The sequence below is a fragment of the Nicotiana tomentosiformis genome, chromosome 2 (assembly GCF_000390325.3).
Source record: "Nicotiana tomentosiformis chromosome 2, ASM39032v3, whole genome shotgun sequence".
NCBI lineage: Eukaryota > Viridiplantae > Streptophyta > Magnoliopsida > Solanales > Solanaceae > Nicotiana > Nicotiana tomentosiformis.
In genome coordinates, this window is record NC_090813.1 from 65,358,179 (window position 1) to 65,381,277 (window position 23,099).

General features: G+C 37.7%; 2 protein-coding genes across 5 annotated transcripts; both read left to right on the forward strand.

Annotated features, from left to right (window-relative positions):
- Nucleotides 1-2,424: 2,424 nt before the first annotated feature.
- LOC138904956 (uncharacterized mitochondrial protein AtMg00860-like) lies at nucleotides 2,425-4,832 on the forward strand. Its single transcript, XM_070193452.1, has 3 exons — nucleotides 2,425-2,605; nucleotides 3,648-4,144; nucleotides 4,779-4,832. Exons 1-3 carry the CDS (start codon nucleotides 2,425-2,427, stop codon nucleotides 4,830-4,832), a joined length of 732 nt encoding a protein of 243 aa, XP_070049553.1.
- An 8,263-nt stretch (nucleotides 4,833-13,095) lies between these two features.
- Nucleotides 13,096-22,950, forward strand: LOC104121071 (protein HIGH CHLOROPHYLL FLUORESCENCE PHENOTYPE 173, chloroplastic). 4 transcript variants are annotated; one of them, XM_009632973.4, is made up of 16 exons: nucleotides 13,096-13,251; nucleotides 14,159-14,566; nucleotides 14,713-14,763; nucleotides 15,871-16,005; nucleotides 16,232-16,255; nucleotides 16,376-16,487; nucleotides 17,068-17,193; nucleotides 17,308-17,357; nucleotides 19,023-19,178; nucleotides 19,252-19,347; nucleotides 19,438-19,553; nucleotides 19,704-19,827; nucleotides 21,038-21,151; nucleotides 21,556-21,636; nucleotides 22,422-22,580; nucleotides 22,746-22,950. In XM_009632973.4, exons 1-15 carry the CDS (start codon nucleotides 13,183-13,185, stop codon nucleotides 22,566-22,568), a joined length of 1,809 nt encoding a protein of 602 aa, XP_009631268.1. In that variant the 5' UTR covers nucleotides 13,096-13,182; the 3' UTR covers nucleotides 22,569-22,580; nucleotides 22,746-22,950. The 4 variants fall into 4 exon arrangements, 3 of the variants coding, with proteins under 3 accessions (XP_009631268.1, XP_009631270.1, XP_009631263.1); XM_009632975.4 differs by having other exon boundaries at nucleotides 14,159-14,339; nucleotides 14,457-14,566; nucleotides 22,422-22,950; XR_011413936.1 differs by having other exon boundaries at nucleotides 21,027-21,151; nucleotides 22,422-22,950.
- The last annotated feature ends 149 nt before the right edge of the window (nucleotides 22,951-23,099 follow it).

The window sequence follows — 23,099 nt, forward strand, 5'->3', positions numbered from 1 at the left end:
CATGCCGCACACATGGTGGTGATTGTGCTGGAAATTGTAATTAAAATTGTGATTGTGGCCGATGTCCCTAATGGATAACCTAGCCGACCGGGTCGTGATCGGACTCCGTGTTAAAGAAGGTGGTATTGATATTGAGAGAAATTGTAGTTGATGTCTCTAATGAGATGGCTTAGCCGATCGGGTCGTGATCGTACTCCGTACTAAGAGTACGTTGGTACTGGTTTTGTGAATAATGGTATTGTGGACAATGGTATATCGATACTAAAAATCTCCCAATGTGAGATATGAAAATTAATTTGAACACTGTATTGATCCTAAATTGAGGTTTGATGTTAATTAAGGCTTTCATTGATATTATGATAATCTTGTTTGTATTATTTGTCATTCTATTGAGAGGCTGTTTAGTTATACATACTAGTGCTATTCGACGGTACTAACGTCCCTTTTGCCTTGGGCGCTGCATCTTTAAATAGATGCAGGTGGTTCCACAGTAAGAGATATTGATCAGTGATAGCAGTACACCTTCTTCCCAGCTGACTTGGTGAGCCCCACTTCATTTCGGGGTCATATATCTTTCGTACTTTGTGTATACGGTTTGAGGTATACCCGGGGCCTTGTTGCCGGCATTATCATTGTACTCTTCTTTATCTATAGATGCTCCGTAGACATAGTGTGGGTTGTGTATTGGTGCTGGGGAAAGACAAACTATGTTATGTTGTAGTTGTATTACTTGTCCATTTGAGACTTTAAAAATGATGAAACTATTGAAAATGAATTGGTATTGTAGACATGAACACATTTTCGTCTAATTAATGAAAATATGTATATCTCCATTCGTGAATGAGTTTGGGTAGAATGAAAACTAACAGGCTTGCTCGGTTGGGTTCACTCGGTTGAGCGCCGAACGTGCTCCTCGATTTTGGGGCATGACAAAATTGATATCAGAGCCTAAGGTTTTAAAGTGTCCTAGGATGTCTCGGAGCCGTGTCTAGTAGAGTCCTTATTATCGGTGTGTTGTCGACCACATCTATAATTAGGATGCTACATGGGCATTTAGGAATAATACCCTTCTTTCATGTCCTTGATTGTGCGATAAAGCTAGTTGTAAGATTGTTCCTTCTTTAACTCCTGAGTTGCTCTAATTTTCAGTACATGGCACCTAAGAAGAAGGCAAGAACTGGCCAAAGAGCCAATGTCACTCCAGGAGTGACAGTTGATCCTATAATTGATGATGTGGGTGAGCACCCGAGGAGTGAGAATATTCCTCCAGCTACTACACTTCCTGACTCTACTATAACTGATCAGATTGTACCTGTCCCTATACCTACTGAGGGTACAACGGTCCCTCCAACTGATATACCAGTTCCACCTCCAGTTCCAGCTTCCGATTCTGGTGTTTCTGATATTGATCTTAGGGGAGCCATATAGATGTTGGCTCAAATAGTGGCTTCCCAAACCCAGAGGTCAAATGTTGCACCCACTTCTTCCAGTCAGCCAGGGGATTCTACTGGTTCCAGGGTGAACAAGTTTCTCCAGTTGGATCCTCCAGTGTTTACGGGTACTAACTTAGAGAAAGATCCCCAGGATTTCATTGATGAGATGCACAAGACTCTCCGAGTCATGCATGCTACTGAGACAGAGGCAGTGGAATTGGCCTCCTACCGCCTGAAAGAGGTGGCATATTCTTGGTTTGAACTATGGGAGGAGTCCCGTGGAGAAGGAAGCTCTCCGGCAAGGTGGGGTGAATTTGCCGATGCCTTCATTGATCATTTCTTGCCTGCCGAGACTAAGACAGCCCGTGCTGCTGAGTTTGAGAACTTGAGGCAAGGTAGTCTGAGTGCGTGGGATTACCATATGAGATTCGCGTACCTGTCTAAATATGTCATTTACATGTTGCCCACTATGGAGGCTAGAGTTTGCCGATTTGTACAGAGCCTTAGTCCCTTGGTAATTAATGAGGCTGCTACAACTGCCTTGAATTCTGATATGAACTATGGAAAGATGGTGGCATTCGCTTAAGCCATAGAGACCCATAAATTAAGGAACAGAATGGAGCGAGAGGGTAATAAGGCCCAATCTACGGGCAACTTTGGTGGTTCTTCAAGTGGTGGCAAGTCATCATTCAGAGGAGGGTCGTTAGGGCCATCACAGTCCTTTGCTCAGTATTCGGCTAGTGCACCGCTATCAGGGCCTAGTCAGCCGTAGCAGTGGAGTCGTTTCAAGCCCAGTCAGGGCAATAGGGGATCCAATCAGCAGGGTCATCATGTTGGTAGATTCCAGCAGCAGAGGAAGCCCCCATGCCCTAGGTGTGGAAAGATGCACCTAGGAATATGCTACATGGACTTACCCATATGCTACGGATGCGGATTAAGGGGTCACATTCAAAGGGATTGTCGTTCGTCCCGCCAGGGTACGGGCAAGGGCATGGCACAACCAGCCAATTCTGTAGCTACTACATCCACAACACCTCCTCCAGCTCGAGGCACTCCAACACCCGCAGGGCATGGTGCAGCTAGGGGTGGAGCACAAAGTTTGGGAGGATCTGGTCGTTTCTATGCTATGAGGGGTCGCCAGAATTCAGAGGCTTCTCTAGATGTTGTCACAGGTATATTAACCGTCCAATATCATGATGTATATGCTTTTATTGATCCCGGTTCCACTTTGTCATATGTCACACCTTATATTGCTATGGAATTTGGGATAGAACCAGAACAGCTTTATGAGTCGTTCTCTGTATCTACTCCGGTTGGTGAGTTTATTTTGGCCGCGCGGGTTTATAGGGATTGTGTTGTCATGTTGAGTGGTCGGGGCACCGTGGCCGATCTTATTGAATTGAGAATGGTCGATTTTTATGTGATAATGGGGATGGATTGGCTTTATTCATGTTTTGGCAAGTTTGATTGCCAAACCAGAACTGTTAGGTTCGAATTTCCAAATGAGCTAGTTATTGAGTGGAAAGGCGATGATGTAGTGCCGAAGGGTAGGTTTATTTCTTACCTAAAGGCCACAAAAATGATCAACAAGGGATGTATTTACCATTTGGTCCAGGTTACGGACACCGATGCTGAGGCACCTACACTTGAGTCTGTGCCTGTTGTGAATGAATTTTAGGGAGTTTTTCCGGATGAACTCCCTAGGATCCCACCAGATAGGGAGATTGATTTTGGGATTGATGTGATACCAGACACACATCCTATATCTATTCCACCCTACAGAATGGCACCGGCAGAATTGAAGGAGCTAAAGGAACAATTAAGAGATTTGTTAGAAAAAGGGTTTCATCCCGCCAAGTTTGTCGCCTTGGGACGCACCGGTCCTTTTTGTAAGAAAGAAAGATGGGTCACTGAGAATGTGTATTGACTATCGGCAGCTTAATGAGGTAACAATAAAAAATAAGTACCCACTGCCAAGGATAGATGACTTGTTTGACTAATTGCAAGGTGCTAGGTACTTCTCCAAAATTGATTTACGATCCGGATATCACCAATTGAAGATCAGGGAGCGGGATATTCCGAAAACAACTTTTAGGACTCGATATGGGCATTTTGAATTTCTGGTGATGTCTTTTGGGCTAACAAATGCCCCAGCAGCCTTCATGGATCTTATGAATCGAGTTTTTAAGCCATTCCTTATCTCCTTTGTGATAGTGTTTATTAACGATATTCTCGTATATTCACAAAGTCGAGAAGACCATGCCGATTATCTCAGGGTAGTTCTGCAAACCCTGCATCAGCACAAATTATATGCAAAGTTTTCAAAATGTGAATTTTGGCTCGAGTCGGTCATATTTTTGGGACATGTTTTCTCTAATGAAGGAATTGAGGTTGATCCTCAAAAAATTGCAGCTGTGAAGAATTGGTCGAGGCCTATAACTCCAACAGAGATTCGCTGTTTCTTAGGCTTAACTGGGTATTACAGAAAGTTTGTGGAGGGGTTTTCTACTTTTTCCTCTCCATTGACTAAATTGACGCATAAGGCAATTAAGTTCCAATGGTCAGATGTTTGTGAAAAGAGTTTCCAAGAATTGAAAGCAAGATTGACTACAGCATCGGTGTTGACTTTACCAGAGGGTATAAATGGATTTGTGGTATATTGTGATGCTTCAAGAATCGGGCTTGGGTGTGTATTAATGCAACATGGAAAGGTGATAGCTTATGCTTCTAGGCAACTAAAGGATCATGAAAAGAACTATCCAACACATGATTTAGAACTTGCGGCGGTGGTATTTGCATTGAAAATTTGGCGTCATTATTTATATGGGGTCCATGTGGATATATTCACGTACCATAAGAGCCTTCAATATATTTTCAAATAGAAGGAATTGAATCTGAGGCAGAGAAGATGGCTTGAATTACTCAAGGATTATGACATTGATATTTTATACCATCCAAGGAAGGCTAATGTTGTGGCGGATGCTCTCAGCCGAAAATCTATGTGTAGCTTAGCACACTTGGAGGCATATCAAAGTCCATTGGCTAAAGAAGTTCACCGATTGGCTAGTTTGGGAGTTCGTCTTACGGACTATAGTGAAGGAGGGGTAATTGTGCAAAATAGGGCTGAATCATCGCTTGTTGTGGAAGTCAAAGAGAAGCAATACAACGATCCATTGTTGGTGCAGTTGAAAGAGAGGATTCATAAACATAAGACCATGGCCTTTTCTCTTGGCATGGATGATGGTACACTAAGGTACCAAGGGCGACTGTGTGTTCCAAATGTGGATGGTCTCCGGGAAAGAATTATGACTGAAGCTCACACTTCTAGGTATTCTGTGCACCCAGGTTCTACGAAAATGTATCATGATCTTAAAGAAGTCTATTGGTGGAATGATATGAAGAGTAATGTGGCAGATTTTGTGGCAAGGTGTCCAAATTGTCAGCAAGTGAAGGCCGAACACCAAAGGCCCAGTGGGTTGGCACAGAACATAGAAATTTCAATGTGAAAGTGGGAAATGATTAATATGGACTTTGTGGTAGGATTACCGCGCACTCCGCACAAGTTTGACTCAATTTTGGGTGATTGTGGATCGACTCATGAAATCAGCACACTTTTTGCCGATTAAGTCTACCGACACAGCGGAGCAGTATGCTCAGTTGTATATCAAAGAAATAGTCAGGTTGCATGGCACCCCAGTTTCCATCATTTCTAATCGGGGAGCACGATTCACTGCTAATTTTTGGAAGAAATTTCAGCAAGGTTTGGGTATTCAAGTGAATCTTAATACAACCTTTCACCCGCAGACTGACGGCAGGCAGAGCAGACTATTCAGACGCTTGAGGATATGTTGCGTGCTTGTGTTCTAGACTTCAAAGGTAGCTGGGATGATCATTTACCACTCATAGAATTTGCATATAACAATAGCTATCATGCTAGCATTCAAATGGCACCGTTTGAGGTTTTATATGGTAGGAGATGCAGATCTCCCATTGGGTGGTTCGAAATTGGGAAAGCAGATTTGATAGGGCCAGACCTTGTGCATCAGGCTATGAAAAAAGTTAAAGTCATTAAGGAGTGGTTGAAAACTGCTCAGAGTCATCAAAAATCCTATTCGGATATTCGTCGTAGGGATTTGGAGTGTAAAGAAGATGATTGGGTGTTCTTGAAAATTTCCCCCATGAAGGGGATAATGCGGTTTGGTAAGAAAGGGAAATTGAGTCTGAGGTATGTCGGATCGTACAAAGTCATTCAGAGGATCGGTGAGGTAGCGTACAAGCTTGAGCTACCACCTGAGATGCCATTAGTACACCCGGTGTTTCATGTGTCTATGTTGAAGAAAGTAGTTGGAGATCCGACACTCATTGTTCCGGTCGAAACTATTGAGGTAAATGAAAGATTGACTTACGAAGAGATTCTGATTTCTATTATTGATCGGCAAGTCCGAAAATTGAGAAATAAAAAAATTGCCTTAGTGAAAGTGTTGTGGTGAAACCAACAGGTTGAAGAGGCTACTTGGGAGGCCGAGAAAGAAATGAAGAAAAAGTATCCTTATTTGTTTGAATGACAATGTATTTATAAAGTTGTGATCTATGAAAAATTCTAAGAGTTGCTTTCTATAAATTATGTATGATTTGTACATTTGATGTTAAGGGGGTTCCGTGCTGGTAATATAATTGCTTGTGAGGTCACAGTTGGTATTGTTTTGTATTATGTTACGTCGTTGACATACGTATATATTGTTAGGATGTGTTTCTGGGGCTCTCTAACAGGTGGATAGGCCTAGTTACAAGGAAAAATCTGGCGAAATATTTGGAAATCTTGGGAGTTAGTCAAATTTGGGGCTGCTCGAATATGGTATGAAACAAACTGAGTTGCATAAGATGCTAATGATGGATTTTTACCCTCATTCGAGGACGAATAATCCTAAGCGGGGGAGAATGCAAAGAAAATAATGTTTCATGGTGCCAGACTAGGCTTACATGTTTGAGGAAAAATCGCCGCGGCTCGGACTTTTTGGGTTGAACAATGCACCGGAGAGTAAAAGAAAGTTTTTGGCAGAAATGTGCATTTTTGCGATCCATTATGCGACCGCAGAATCACTCTGTGGACCGCATAATGGCCGCAGAGTGAGGCAGTTAATTGGGTCAGTTGAAAGCAATTATGCGGTCGACTATGCGACCACATAAATGTTATGCGGTGCATTATGCGATCGCATAACAGTTATGCGGACCGCATACACAGACAACTTTTTTGATCATTTTATCAGCAATTATGCGACCGATATGCGGTCCGCATATCCATTATGCGGTCGCATATGCGACTGCAGAACTGTTCCGGAGCTCCATTTTTGGGTTTTTAAAACCCGACCCTATTTCGTTAAATACACTCTTTGGGCCATTTTTGAGACATAATCTGATATTTTAGAGAGAGAGAGAGAGTGCCCTAGAGTGAGAATGTGTTCTTCAATAATTTTTCTTCAATTTTTGCTCAAGTTTTGGAAGATTAAGAAGGGAAGCTCACTAGGTCTTCATTCTAGAGGTAAGATTCTACACCCTTAATCCTAATTTCGAAATCATCTAAAAATGGGTAATTAGCAAGATAATTTTTGGGCATGAGAGTTGATTATTTTACATGCATGTGATATCAAAGGGTGTAGGAAGATTGTTGAGCTAAAAATGGTAAAGATTGGGTTGTGAGATGATGGAATCCTTCATAAAAAGGATATTGAAACCTTATGCACACCTAGTGTTTGATAAAATGCTCAAGTGAGCTAGAACCATGTTCATCTTCCAAATTTTGATTCAATTTGTTATATTTCTACAATAGATTGAAGTTGCTAAGAATTCCGGAATGTTTTAGAATTAAGAAAGCTCAAGTGAGGTATGTTGGCTAAACTCTTCTCTTAGAATTGAATCCCACGATATTCATGTTATCCTAAATGCTTTATTCATGTTATCCTAAATGCTTTATTCATGTTATGTTACCAATTGAGGATGTGTTAAAAATACGGGTTGTGCATTAATAATATTTCGACTTTAAGTCAAGTTCAAATGAAGGTTATTATGCCAAATTTTGTGAAATATCTCTATGTGCCTTAGACTCTAAAATTGCTCACATGTGTATTATACACCTTGATTTGAATTGTATGTGTTGTTGATGATGATAATGATATTTGAAATTGATAAGGTGAGCATGAAATACTGAATATAGTCAACGTGCCAAGAATGATCTTATAATAATGGCCATTAGTGCCAATGAAATGAAAAGGTGTGAAAGTAATACGAAATGCGATGACTGATATAAAAAGGTTGATGTCTCAAATAAGACAGCCTAGCCGATCGTGTCGTGATCGGACATCATGCCGCACACATGGTGGTGATTGTGCTGGAAATTGTAATTGAAATTGTGATTGTGGCCGATGTCCCTAATGGATAACCTAGCCGATCGGGTCGTGATCGGACTCCGTGTTAAAGACGATGGTATTGATATTGAGAGAAATTGTGGTTGATGTCTCTAATGAGATGGCCTAGCCGATCGGGTCGTGATTGGACTCCGTGCTAAGAGTACGGTGGTACTGGTTTTGTGAATAATGGTATTGTGAACAATGGTATATCGATACTAAAAATCTCCCAATGTGAGATATGGAAATTAATTTGAATATTGTCTTGATCCTAAATTGAGGTTTGATGTTAATTAAGGCTTTCATTGATATTTATGATAATCTTGTTTGTATTATTTGTCATTCTATTGAGAGGCTGTTTAGTTATACATACTAGTGCTATTCGACGGTACTAACATCCCTTTTGTCGGGGGCGCTGCATCTTTAAATGGATGCAGGTGGTTCCACAACAGGAGATATTGATCAGTGATAGCAGTACACCTTCTTCCTAGCTGACTTGGTGAGCCCCACTTCATTTCGGGGTCATGTATCTTTTGTACTTTGTGTATACGGTTTGAGGTATAGCCGGAGCCTTGTTGCCGGCATTATCATTGTACTCTTCTTTATCTATAGAGGCTCCGTAGACATAGTATGGGTTGTATATTGGTGCTGAAGAAAGACAAATTATGTTATGTTGTGGTTGTATTACTTGTCCATTTGAGAATTTAAAAATGATGAAACTATTGGAAATGAATTGGTATTGTAGACATGAACACATTTTCGTCTAATTAATGAAAATATGTATATCTCCATTCGTGAATGAGTTTGGGTAGAATAAAATCTAACAGGCTTGCTCGGTCGGGTTCACTCAGTTGAGCGCCGGTTGCGCTCCTCAGTTTTGGGGCGTGACAATTATATGCCAAAGTGTAAAACCATTTTTTGTCTTCAACATGATATACACCAAGATCATAAGCAGGATTGAGTTCACTAACATGGTTAGGGTAAATTTCATTCCCGATAATAGATATACACAAAAGAGATATAATGATTTGATATAAAATAATGCTACAAATAACAATATATTAAAATATAAAACTGAACAAAACTCAGAAGTTGGAAACATACTTCTTTCTGGACTTCCCTTCTTTGATCCACGCATGAAATACATTTAACAAAGAGCTGTTAACGCCAATTTCGATTTTGCTTTGAAAAGGATGCTTAACAACATAAATTTGCTTTTTTTCTTTCGCTGCAACAACACCAATATTGGATCCTGAATCTAATATAGTAATAAACAGAGACTGCATGGCCTTTGCAGGACATCTCTTTCTTTTTTTCATTTGCGGCGAAACTTCAGGAAGTAATTCAGGCTGGTACAGAATAATCTGAGATACTGGAACCTCTTTCTCAAGTTGTTCCTTCATCTCCCCTGCCGCCTCATCAACACTTGAAGTCAGACAAACAACGACAGTCTAAGATTCGGGAACCTTTTCTTTCTCAGATTCTGCCTCCATCTCCCCTGTCGCCTCATCTGCAGTCTCACCAATAGCGCTAGCATGCACTACATATGGTGTGAAAGTTACTTTAGCAACGAACATGTTAACTTTCACACCAGAAAGTTCTTCCATGATATTGACACCTAACTGATCTGTTGCATCGAGCATAGTGTTGTTACGATGATGCGCATTGGTATCTCCTTGAGAATGTGGAACATCTTTGCCTTCACTTCCACCGACCTATTTTTTATAAAAAAGAATCGAATTATCAAAAAACAACAAAGAAAAGAAAAAGGAAAAGTGCAGAATGCACAACTAAACACACCTTACAACCATCCATGTCAACATCTTCATTGCCACCAAACTCCATATTGCTCACAAAATCATTATTGTCTTGACGACTGCTGGTGTCTTTCTCTGGATGTGCACCATATTTGTCTTCGCTTGCACCAAACTATTTTTTTAAAAAAAAGGATACAGTAAGTTAACTAAAATAATAAAAGGAAATGTACAATGGAAAAGAAACACATACCTTGGAATTTATCAACTCAAAGACTTCCTTGAATTTATCAGAAACGTATTCCATGAAGGACTTTAACATCAACTTTCAACTTCTGCAACTCATGGTCATAATCAACAGGTTGGACACCCAATGCTTTTTTGGTGAGACATGCTCCTTAATCTGTTTCGGGGGTGGCGTGACAAAATCATCGCTATCATCAATATGAAGTTTTCCCATGTTACGTGATATCAAATATTTCTGATACTCGTCGTTAACTTCAACAGGCAAAGTAAATCTCCTTAGCTCTTCAGTTGTAGGAGAACTATTTTTAAACTACAAATGTAACAAAAAGTGTTTCAGTCCTAGATGTATCAAAGATGTATAAAAACTGTATATTTGATGTATCACAATAAATTGCAGTGTATCATATATGTATAACCCATCAATACATAAAAGTTGGTACCTGATTCCCTGTGCTGTTGAAAAAACCAGTAGAGAGGTCCTCGCGCGTTGGCGTGTGTCATTTCCCAATTCAATATACATGGTGTATGATCTCCAACGCGAACAACAAACTTTTTATCAACTACAATGCAACATTCATAGAACAACACCTGTAGTGCAAGAGAAAATTCACCAATCCTATAAAATTCAAACTTTCCCCTCAACCTGTCCCTCACCGACTTCATTAAAGCTCGAAACGCAATCTTACCCGAGGGAAAGGACACATACTCACCACTCTCGACAAGATGGAAATCACGTTTACTTATAAATGTCTTCTAAGCCTGAGTGGACATTAGAAATGTATTTATGAAATAAATAATTACAATCTTAACTGCGTCTTCATCAAACTGCCATTTCTTCTTCTCAAAATAATTAATAAGCGACTTTTTTGACACCGCTTCAAAACCAGAAAAATAGTAGTATCCACCAACCTATTGGGTCCACTAAAGTTACCCTCAACATGTTCATTTCCACAACAGTTTAAACCACTTACAACACCAAATTCCTGAAGACCCAAACGTAAAACACATTCGTCATTCAATTTTACATAAAATTGATCACATTTATCTTGAACCAACTCCCGAAACATTAAAGAACGAATTAGTTGTGCCTCGATTGCAACTCGAGGTAAATCAAGGAAATAGCCAAAATAACTTTCACTAAACATCCGAAGCTGGACATCACTCAACTTTGACTGTAAAACTGATAAAATATCCACATTAGTGTATGATGTCCAATGAGTAACAGGAAAAGGCTCACCAATTGGAATATAAAGCTTCCAAGGCTACAAATAAATAACACGAATTAAAAACCAGAATACACGAATAAATAACACGAATTAAAACAAACAAATACAAACTAAATCCAATTTTAAAAGAAGATTCAACAATAGAAAAAAATATAACTGAAATTGTATGTACCTTACAAATTTTGTCAGGAATTTTAACTTTTTCTGCCTTCTGAACCTTACTTTTTTCTGGTTTGACACCCAAATTCACTTCGTCCTCCACGACATATTTTCTCTTACCTTCAACATCATCCACTCTAACCCTTTTGCTATTTTTTTCTCAAATTGTCCAATAACATCATTTCGAGATTCTATCACTTTAACACCGCCGTAACGATTTTGTCTTCCCATATTTCGTTCATCAATCAATTTCTCAACTAAAACCGGGGTTGAATGAGAAGATAAACTCATCGACCTAGTTTCTCTTCTCATGTTGCTCGATTTCTCAATTAAAACCGACTTTGAATAATGTGATGAACTCATCGAATGAGTTGTCTTGTCATATTGCTATGTTTCATAATTGAAACTAGGTTCAATGAGAATTTTTTTTTTAAAAATTATACGAACAAACGGTTACAAATTTTTGTGAAGAAATTGATACAAAACTCAACCAAAACTAACAAAATTATCTATAACAGATACCTACGATGAACTCTAACTAAACAATTCAGTCGCAAAAGCCTAAAAAAAGCAACATCGCTTCTCCAAAAACACATGCAATCCGAAAAAATATACAAAAAGATTTTCTACTCCGAATTACCTGGAATCAGACGAAAATAACCGCAAATGTATCTTGTTTTGTCGTCAATTTCAGCAATTTTGGTTCAATTTAGCAAAAATCGCATATATGTATATATATAGAGAGTGAAAACTTAGAGAAGAGAACGGTGTCTGTATTACAAAAATAACGGATACAAAAAAACTGACATTAATTGAAACTATTTGGGTCCAAAATGATATTTGGACCTTTTTTAGTAGATATTTTGTTTTGAGATATTTTTGGTTGGGAAAGTTTATAGAGTGATAATTTGGGTAATTTCCCCAAAGAGAAAATGAGAAATTTCTCATTTGGGGTTTTAAATAAGAAGAGTTTCACGGGCTAGTCCAAGTTCTACTGTTTGCTGAGTTACCATCTAATCATTTATGGGCCAAACTGTCCAGTAAATAGCTCGACCCAGAAATTTCGGGTGAAATTAAAAAATAGTCAGATTTACAAGTGATAATTGAAAAATAACTACAGTTTCGAAAGTAATCGAAATTTCGTCACTTTTCATGTAAAGATAAATCTGAACGAAAACACTGTTCAAAATCCAAAGAATATTCCAGCACAATATACTGGAGTTAGAATTTTTTACATGCGAACTTCTAGCATAATATACTGGAGTTCCAGCATAATATACTGGAGTTACAACATAATATGTTGGAAGTTTATACACAGGTGCTCCAATCTCCAATATATTATTCTGAAACTTTCCGTGTTGCAGCAAAATAGTAGCTAGTTTTAATGACTTTGCAAACGCTAGCTATTTTTTAATTACCAGTCCGAAAACTCGCTAGCCCATGCTATTTTAATAGTAATCTCACCTTTAAAGCCACAATCGCTGCCAGAATTTTGAAACACTCAATAAATTTTAACGCACGTTGCTAGAGCTTTAAAGCATATTACTAGAATTTTGAAGCAAATTTTGAAGTTTGAAGCACGCTGCTAGAATTTTAAAGCATATTACCAGAATTTTAAAGCATATTGCCAGAATTTTAAAAACTTTTTTTCCAGCTTTTCTGGTAGCATACTTTAAAATTCTGCTAACAAACTTTAAAATTCTGTTTACAAAAACTTTTCTTAACAAAATATAAACTGTTGTTTTAAAAAAAATGTATCTGGCATAATTCCGTCATGTATATGATTGAGAAAAGACTTTTTTCATTCAAAGCGTCAAACGTTCCCTCCAAATGTGTGGTGTGAATTAACTCTAAAACTTCACATGTGCCACTTTATCAACCACATATATTTTTAATTTTTTGCACTCATAAGAAGCAAAATTAATTTAGCATTGTTACCTTGTTCTCACTCAATTGTGGGAAGATGGACTCTTGTTATTTCGCTGTGACAAAGCCATCATCTTCTTCGTCTTCAGCTATTCTGAATTTTCAGGTATAATCTTTTCAACATGCCCCTTTATTTGTGTCCTTTTTCTGTGTAATGGGAATCTTTAGTGTGTAGACGGAGGCAAAACAAAATTATTTTCCTTTTTATTTTGAATTGAAGCTCATAAATTTTTTGATGCAGTTGATTGAAATTTGATTCTTTCTGGATGGTGATACAGTGATACTTGTGTGCAAGAGTTTGTCTTAGCTGGTATTAATGCTTAGGGACATATTTGATGAATTCTGTTAATTATCTGTACGCTTGTATATCAGCATATATAATTTTTTGAGTTGTAGGTTGCTCGATTTTAATAACTTTTATGTGGCTTAGAGTGATTGATGATCCAGAAATCAATCTTTATAACTAATTCTGTTAAGAAGCTAATGTTAAACCCCATAATGTAGTGGTCTTAGTCTACATGAAACAGATGTATAATTGGGGTTTTATAGGGCAGAAAGTATTAGAGGTGAATGAAAACTAAGATTTTGTCTGAGGGGTTTTCGCTGGTGTGCTGTGTTTTTCTTTGACTTCAATTTGACATCGAGAATGCCAGGTACTTGATTTGTTACATGAATTTATTAACTCGTCAGTAGTTTCTACCATGAGAAAGAGACTCTATTAGAGGACTTTGTCTATCAAATTCTTATGCAGACACCATGAAGCTTTGTGAGTTATCTCCGGTTTTGTGATGCATTTGATGAAATCATAGTTCCACAATGTAGAGTATAATATGGATTCATTTAACCGTTAGGCAAAGGTTTAGGCGTGCAATTTATTTGAAATGCTAATTGGACTTCAGATTCATTTGTCAACTGCTTGCATTGCTTCATTCTCCATTTTGTGTTTCCTTTCTCCATTTTGGCAGTTCCTAAATGTTAACATTTCTACTTTTGTATGTGGTAATGAATTGCAGGGTGTTTCATCTGTTGGTGTAAGATCGTCCCAGAAATCCTTACGTGCTGCCCCTTCTCAACTTTGTTGGCCATTATCTAGACCTAACAAGAAATATCAAAATTTTGTTTATAGGCGGACCTCGCAGAATCTTAGTTTCAAGACATTTAAGGGACCCATCTTGGCAGAAGCTGGAAAACAAGGTTGGGATCTTGGCAGATTCATAGAGACATTGTATTTTTTTAATGGCCCTCCTTCCCCTGCAAAGTTCTTTGAATCTCTGATTGAGAAGCTAACTGGTCCATCACCTAGTACACCAGTCAACTCAATGGATTCTTCCGGAATTACGCTGGTAACTGGAGCCACAGGTGGTGTCGGGAGAAGAGTGGTCGACGTGTTACGCAACAAAAGATTGCCTGTCCGAATACTCGTATGTTTCTTCCAATTTTTTCTACCTTTATATTTCCTTTATATGATTTGATTTAACTCTCTTTCTTTTGCTTACTAAATAGAAAAACATGTTCACTCTCTATTTGAACTGACACTCTTCTTCTTGACATTCTTAAATACTTGTAGGTCAGAAATGAAGAGAAGGCAAGAAGAATGCTTGGTGCAGATGTTGACCTGGTGAGTATTCTTTTCAGCTTATTCTCACTTTCTCTACTCTGATATCAAGCATCGTTTTAGTTATGCCCATTATGGCTTGAGAGTAAGAAATTGATTCTTCTTCTCTGATTTACAAATAATGAATAGATTAGAGAAGAATGGAAAAGACAAATGTTACAAATACTAAGGTGGTTATTTTCGTTTGCTCTTGCTATGAGGATCTCTTATCTAATTCCATTAGTTGATCTTTTGAGAAACTTACTGATGAATAATGATAACTGATTGATAATATTTCTTAACATCAAAGGCCCTGAATTGCCTCTTTTCAAATTGATTAGCCACTAGAGTTAGGAAACTTGCTGGGATAGGTTAACTAAGGAATCCAACTGGAAAAATAATTCCACACAGATAATGGCCACTCATGTAGTTATTCTATCACAATGGATAAAGGTTCAGCTGTATGATAGGCAAATAATGGAAGATTATATTCATACTGCCTAATGATTGAAACCTCATCTAACTACAAACGAATGGATATAACTCTGGCAGCGCGTTGAGTAGAAAGTTATAAGTTTCAACTGTTTTTTCTGATGAAAGAGTCTCTTGTAATCAATAGCTCAAGAGTTGTTTGTGAATATTATCTTATACTAAAGAGTATACAAGTATACTTGCTGAGTGCATTCCTGGATATTTTCATTGGAAATGGAGAAAGAATGATATTTTGTCTCAATTGCAACTGATGGTTAATAAAGAAAAGCAAAGAGAACATTTTACCGCTCCTGATAGATATGCTTCTGCTAGAATGAGAGTTGCTAACTAGTGTTCATATTGTTGTACTCTTCATTCCCCTGTCAACATTGCACTCTCTAATAAACATAAAGCTCTATGTCAGCTGGGATATCTTGTTACCTTTTAGAATTGACCTTTCCTGTATTATCTCTTCGAAAATGCAACTGCGCCTTCCAAAATGAGTATTCATTATCCTTGTCATTCACTACCTTTCTGTTGTTTTTTCATTAATATTACTTCAACATGAAAAGCCATATCTGGACGAACACACAGTTTTTAATTGCAGTACACCCACATATTCAACAAAGTGAAATTGTGCATTTCTTTACTGAATTTTAGGTTGTTGGAGATGTTACCAAATCAAGCACTCTGCTTCCTGAGTACTTCAAAGGAGTAACGAGCGTAATTAATGCTGTTTCTGTAATTGTTGGCCCAAAGGAAGGGGATACCCCTGACAGGGCAAAATACAGTCAGGTAAATAAGCTGTAACTTTTGACAAACCCCTTAGTGTATTTCTTTGTTTTTGTATTCAAACGAATTTACATCACTCTGTGGCTAGACTGTAAATTCTACTCTTGGTTCTTCTTTACCCAATACTACAATCACTTCTTTTTCTTTTTTTGTCATGGTATGTGTTCATTGGTTTCATAACTTTTAATATTGCTTCTTGCTTATGCTGTACTCTTGACGCGATTTGCAGGGAATCAAGTTCTTTGAACCCGAGGTGGCCAACTGATTGCCTATCCTTGGAGTCATATTGTACTGTTACCATTCAAATTTTATAAGCTAACTTGGGTGTTGGGGCACCAGTTCACTAAGCATCCTTGTTTACTTGGCAGAACAGATTAAGGGTGACTCACCCGAAATGGTGGAGTACATTGGAATGAAGAATTTAATAAATGTCGTCAAAGAAAATGTTGGCCTTTGCACAGGAAAACTAGTATTTGGATATGAAGGTATGATGTTGCAGACTGAAGAATCCATTGTTGAAATGTTATCACTGGCTCTAAAAATCAAATGTCAACATAAGAACAAATTGCAAAAATCAACAGAATGAAAGTTTTTCGATTTTCTTATTATACCATCATGGAGTGAAACAGCTGAGGTCTCTTTACAGGAAAGATTTATATTCCCTTATCCGTGTATTCAAGAGTATCTTGGAGGCAGATACTTGAGCTGGAAAAATTATACTTGAAAATTATTTACATTAAATTTCATAAGTAATAACATCTGCATTTTGGGAAGCTCTAGTATCAGTTCATACGATCTTCTTGCTCTTTTTTCTTTTTGTGAGGGTGGTCAGCGTGGGGTGGGGTTGGGTGTTTTTTTTTTTTTGGGGGGGGGGGGGTGATTGGAGGGATTATATAGCTCTTATGTGATTGATCAGTGTCAAAGTTTGCATTGGTATGGAATAAACTCCCAGCATAGTTGCTCTTCCTTTCTCGTCTTTGAGCTGCTTTATTTTCACAGTTTACCCCATTATAATGTTGTTTAGTTTCACCCAATAGATTGACTTTGTTCAGTAATTCCATGCAGGTAATTCATTTAAAGAACTTCCTTGGGGTGCTTTGGATGATGTTGTGATGGGTGGAGTGAGTCAAAGTACATTCCAGATAGATCTAACTGGTGGGGAAAATGGTGGACCAACAGGGCTCTTCAAAGGTTATCTTTCCTGATAGATAAAATATTCTGGGTGATATTTTGTTAGATTTCTCTGGGGTCATGGTGATCTCTAATTATTAAATTATCAATTTGACTTGTTTTCTGTTTGTTCAGGAGTTGTTACCACTGCTAACAATGGAGGTTTTGCCAGTATCAGGACAAAGGTAAATATATTTTTCGTTACCCTAATTTTCTGCTTTGTTTTTCTCGCTTTCTACTTCATGTTTGGTTTTGAAGCTTTTGACGATTGAATCATGTTATTTGACATGCCTGAGGCTTAACTTTTCACTTATCAGTTGGATGGATTTTTTATTGTTAACCCCAGAACATTATTGTCCGTCTTTTTGTTTTTAATTCCTCTTTGAGTCTTGCAATCTTACTGGATTCAAGCTCATAAGCAATTACCTAAAGTAACCTGAAAAATTAAAGATTCTAAGATCCTTTGCAATACCTTGTAGTCTTTAATATCTTTTTTTTCCTGTCGCTTTCCTGGTATTTCAGCAATTTGAAGAATAATATTTCAGCTATCATATTCAGCGCAGAGCATAATAATGCTTTTCATGAATATACTCAAAAGTTGAATCACTTTTTCTCTTATGCCAAGATTGATACTTCCTCTTATAATTACATTGTTGTCTGGCTTGTTTGGGTGATATTTGCATTCATCCCTTCTGTTAACTTGTATGGTTGAAACCTTGAACATTGACAATTTCTGGCAAAAAGCAATAGAATAGCTTCTAACTTCCTGAAGGCCTTGTGGGTAACATAATTTGTGAATTACAGTAGGATGAAGAGGCAATGTTAGCAGAGCTAAAACAGTCAACTGAAGCACTAATTATCCTTTATGTAAAGTTTTCACTGTTGAACTAGTGACTGTGACCCCAATATTCTAGGCAGATTTAAAATTTTTGATACATGCCATGTATCCTACAGCTTCAGAAAATTTTAGCAGTTCCCTTGAGTTGATGGCGCTAGACGTGTTAGAAATGTACGATAGTCAATAGCATTATGAAAGGACCTTATAAGGGTTTTAGTCACATGGACATTGAGATTTGAGCTATACCCTCCAGCTTTAACTTCTTGTTTCTACTTCTATTTTATCTGTTTCTTATGAAGCTCACCCTAGCAATGTTCCAGTAGCCTTATGTCAACAGCCCAAAGAGTGCTTTCTTGTGGATTGTATTGTTCCTGACTAACTGGACGTGTTTTTCCTTTCAATGATTTCTGATTTTAACTTTGAGACAACAGTCCTGTTATATTTCAAGGTTAAATTCATTAATGAAGCTCGTATGTGGAGACTTACGCTTTATTTGATTACCTAAAGGAAAGGGGAAGGGTGATGTAGAGATGTTATGACTTACCTCCTTGGATGGAGTACCTATCAACGATTTTTGGTTTTCAGTGTAGGGGAAATGATATATGATCGCTCCAAACTATCCATAATAGCAAGGCTAGAAATATCCAACATGGAGGGGTACCCCCCCCCCCCCCCAAATCATTTACTTCTTTATCAAACATGGAAGATGGTTATACCTTCCTTACATCTTTCCCGTTGACGCCCCAATTATGCATAGTGTTATCCACGAACAAGCTGAATCTTACTTCCTATAAAGTGACTTAACCAGTAAGAGTTTTCGACTTTTTGTTATGCGTTTATGGCTGGTAATTTAACACCAAACTGCAGTTGCATTTGAGATGTAATTTTCATGAGTGAAGCTCGAATAGCAAGCTTAACCTAGAGCTAACTGAACCTTTTGCCTAGATCACAATAATCAGGGAGAGATAGTTACTTTCTGATCAGGGTTTTGACTCACTTTCTGTGTGTGCAGAACTTTTTTGAACCTGAAAATCTTTCTGCTTATGATGGTTTAGAGTTGCGTCTTAAAGGTGATGGCCGTCGTTATAAGCTTATTGTTCGCATTAGCCGTGATTGGGATGCTGTGGGTTATACATTGAGCTTTGACACCGTTGAGGGTTGGCAATCGGTTAGTTATTGTGAATTTCAGCAATTAGTCGACTTTCCGAATGTGAATTTTATCATAAGTGCATCATTTCCAGGTCCGTTTGCCTTTTTCTTCTTTGAGGCCTATATTCCGAGCGCGAACTGTACTAGATGCACCGCCTTTTGACCCCAGTCAAATCATGTCATTACAGGTATGTTATATCAGCAACTTACCTTTTTTCATCTTTGCGCACTCTATTCCAGCTTTCTGCATTTTCATTTTTCATGTTCAAAAATTGCAGCTTATGTTCAGCAAATTCGAATCTGATGGTAAACTGAATCCAACTTTCAAGGAAGGTCCTTTTGAACTTCCTGTATCATGCATTCGGGCTTATCTTAAAGATACCATAACTCCCAGGTTGGTATCTAGATTCCACTTTTATATAGTTAGTTTAAACTTGCAGAAGTGGAGTTCTCTTCCTTGATTTTTTGGCTTTTATTTAAACTTGAAGCAGTGCATTATTCTTCCTTGATTTTTCAGTTTTGTACTAACTCTATTGTTCTGCAGGTTTATACATGTGAGTTCTGCTGGTGTAACTAGACCGGAAAGACCAGGAATTGATTTAAGCAAACAGCCTCCAGCTGTGCGATTGAACAAGGAATTGGGCTTCATCCTGACATTCAAGTTAAAGGTTTGTATCTCAAGTATTCCTACTTCTTTTACAACGAGCATAAATGCGTTGATAATTCTGCTGCTGCCTAATGGTTAGGTTACTGATCCACCCAAAAATAAAAATGCTTAATGGTCAGAATAAATGTGATATATTCCCAAATTCTGAGCCTGCACTTGTGCGTAGTAAAATGGGAATATGATCTTTTAGATAAAATGAATTTTTTATTTAAGAATATTAAATGGTGGTTGAGATGGATGATATTCCCGATCCAGTGTCTAGGACTCAATAAGAGAGATTTTGTCACCGATTGAACACAGATGGTTAGCTTGCATCATTTCCCAGTTAACCAAAGTTGTATTTACAGCTGCTGGTATTGTCAAGTGCTACCCCTGTTGGAAGTTGTCCTAAGAATTTTAACCATATACAAAGAAGTTAATAGTGGTAATTAAGTAGGAGATAGGAGCTTCTCCTTGGTATGCATTTCTACCTATACATCTACCCTGCCCATTTTATAACAGCAATTCCATCTTGTTTTACAATGAGCATTCTGTCTAAGAGGGTGTTCAAACTTTAAACAACTCAATAAATTTTTTGTTGATAAATGGTGTACGCAATATTTAGCTAAACAATAAAAAAACTTTTAATAGAACTAGAATTTTAGAAATCAAAATTAAAATAACAAAAAGACAACATTAGAAATTTTACTAATAAAAGTAGCATAAAACCAAAGGAAAGAGAGAGTCGAGAGGACTTGTAGGGAGCTTTTGTTGAAGAAATTTTTGTAGAGCTTGATTTTTACCTTATAAAATTTATTTAAGAAATAACTTTTAGGTAAAAGATTACTTCTAACATTAGTTGTTTATTTCTACACAAATTTTAAGTTATAAGAGTTATTTTATTAGGAAATTTTTTAGATTGAAATGAATCAAATAGACCACTTGGTGGTATCCGTTTAGTTTTTGCAAATAAAATGGGCATAACTTTGAACCCCTGAACAACACGTTATTTTGAGCACCCTAAACTGCTGAACTGCTTCACCCAACTGTGTTAAAGGTGTTCAAAGTATAATATATAACCATATAAAGTAATATTTAACTTATATACGCAGTATAATGTTTTGGCGAAGGGTGTGCGCTTGACCACCCTTGGCATAGGGTGGCTGCGCCACTGGTCTTAAGCGTTCTGCTATTTGTGATCCTATTCTCACACAGATAAAGGTTCTTGCCAGGGGGAAGATGAGATTCGAGAATCTGGCATACCATATACAATAATCAGGCCTTGTGCCTTAACTGAGGAGCCTGCAGGAGCTGATCTCATTTTTGATCAAGGAGACAATATCACGGTATTTGCTCAGAAATTAAAGTTGTTTTCTGATTTATAGCCTTGTGGAGCCAGTGTAATTCTTTTTATGTTTTCCACAAAGTCCAGTTGAAGATCAATTTGTATAATGTTGGTGAGCAGTGGTGGAGTTTCCCTATTCATAAGATGTTTAATTGAATCATCTTCACTGAAAACTCACTGCTTACTTTGGCAATTATATTTTTAAAAGTAAGAAAATATTGGTATATATACATGTTATTGAATCCCTTGACCCATGGAATGTGTCTTGAGCAAGTCTTGTGTTCAGACCCCATTAGTACCTCTTTTGCTGCTTTTTCCAGAGCCCCCTTAGTGTAGTTTCTGGATCCGCCCCTGTTGGTAAGCTCTCTAATTTCTGATGAGAACATTTATATCTGATATATACAGGGGAAGATATCCCGTGAAGAAGTTGCTCGGATATGTGTGGCAGCACTGAAAAGCCCCTATGCATGTGACAAGACATTTGAGGTGGTGCTTGTCCTTTCAACACGACATATAATTGCTTATTCCTTATGTTTTGCTTATCATATGCAGAGTTGTACTTGCCTAACAAGAAACATAGTTTATAGCTGGCTTCTCTTGATCGCCAGTACATTTAAATCACATTTATGGCATCTTATACTTGTCTTTCCTCCAATGTCTAATCATTGGCTAGGTGGAAAAGGTACTCCATATTTAAAATCCATCTTTAAGGTATCTTTGTCTGGATGGCCATCATTTTAAGCAGAATTTTAGGATATTCAGGCAAATTCATGTATCTAAATTCATATGGACCGGTGGGCAGATTTTTTTTTTATGGGTCTGGAAGCAGTGATAAATAGCAGCAATGTGCAGAAGTGTGTACATTTCATGTATACTATGTAACTCCAATTAAATTTAGAGAAAAAGAACTTCTATAAGAATAGTAGATTCTCGCAAGTACTTCATTCTATCTTCTTCCTTTGTTAGTCTCGGCACTGTCGCGACAAAACTTATACTCTAACTGCAGCTTCAATTTATACATGCACACTTAAATATCTTCTGTGAAAGTTAAACTTGAAAATACAGTTTCCTGCAATGGGTTTGAAATCCTTAGAATTGTTTTAGGCTTCCCGAACAACTGTTTAGTGATCTATATTAATTGAGAATTCCTGGATCTGATCTATCTATTTTCCAGTTTGCTCATGGGGGAAAAGAAGGAAAAGTGACTAACAGAAATGAATTGTCTTTTATCTGTTCTGAGTTACTAACATCTCGCTTGCTTCCTCTGGTAGGTTAAAAGTGTCATTCCATTTAGTGAGCCGTTCACGGTGGATCCAGAGAACCCTCCTCCAGAGAAAGATTACAATGAATACTTCAAGACTTTGAAAGATGGCATCACTGGGAAAGAAAGCCTAGAGAAAACTCCGATCCCTGTATAAGAACCAAGGGTGGTATGTTCATTTTCTTCTACTGCTCCAACATATATTGAATGGGGAAGCATATGAGAATTCTTGCTAGTTCATAAGTTGCAACAGTATTATGTAGAGCAAGATTTTGGAAGTTCTTTTAGTTTTCTCTTAGTAGATGTAAGTAAATACCCTTTTTCCTATTAATAGAACAAGATTTTGCTTTGGGATTCAAGAACTGAACCGAGAGAACCAAGATTAAGGTATGTTGCATCATCCCCAAAGGCAGAAAGGAGGTGTATTTGTACATATTCTTCACTGGCATAAGTTCAGTCCCATGTGGAAATAAATAATTGAAAGTCTTGCATGGGAACGCCATGAATATGAATATATTGGCATATGATTATCCCTTGAATTATTATTTACTGTTTGTGAAGTGCTGATACAATAAGCTGTATTTAAGAGCATGCACTATCCGTTTTTAATCTACGATGTTACGCTGGGAACTATTTTCACCTAATGTTGCAGCTTTAATATTACCCTTTTTCTGGGAGGGTCTGTCTA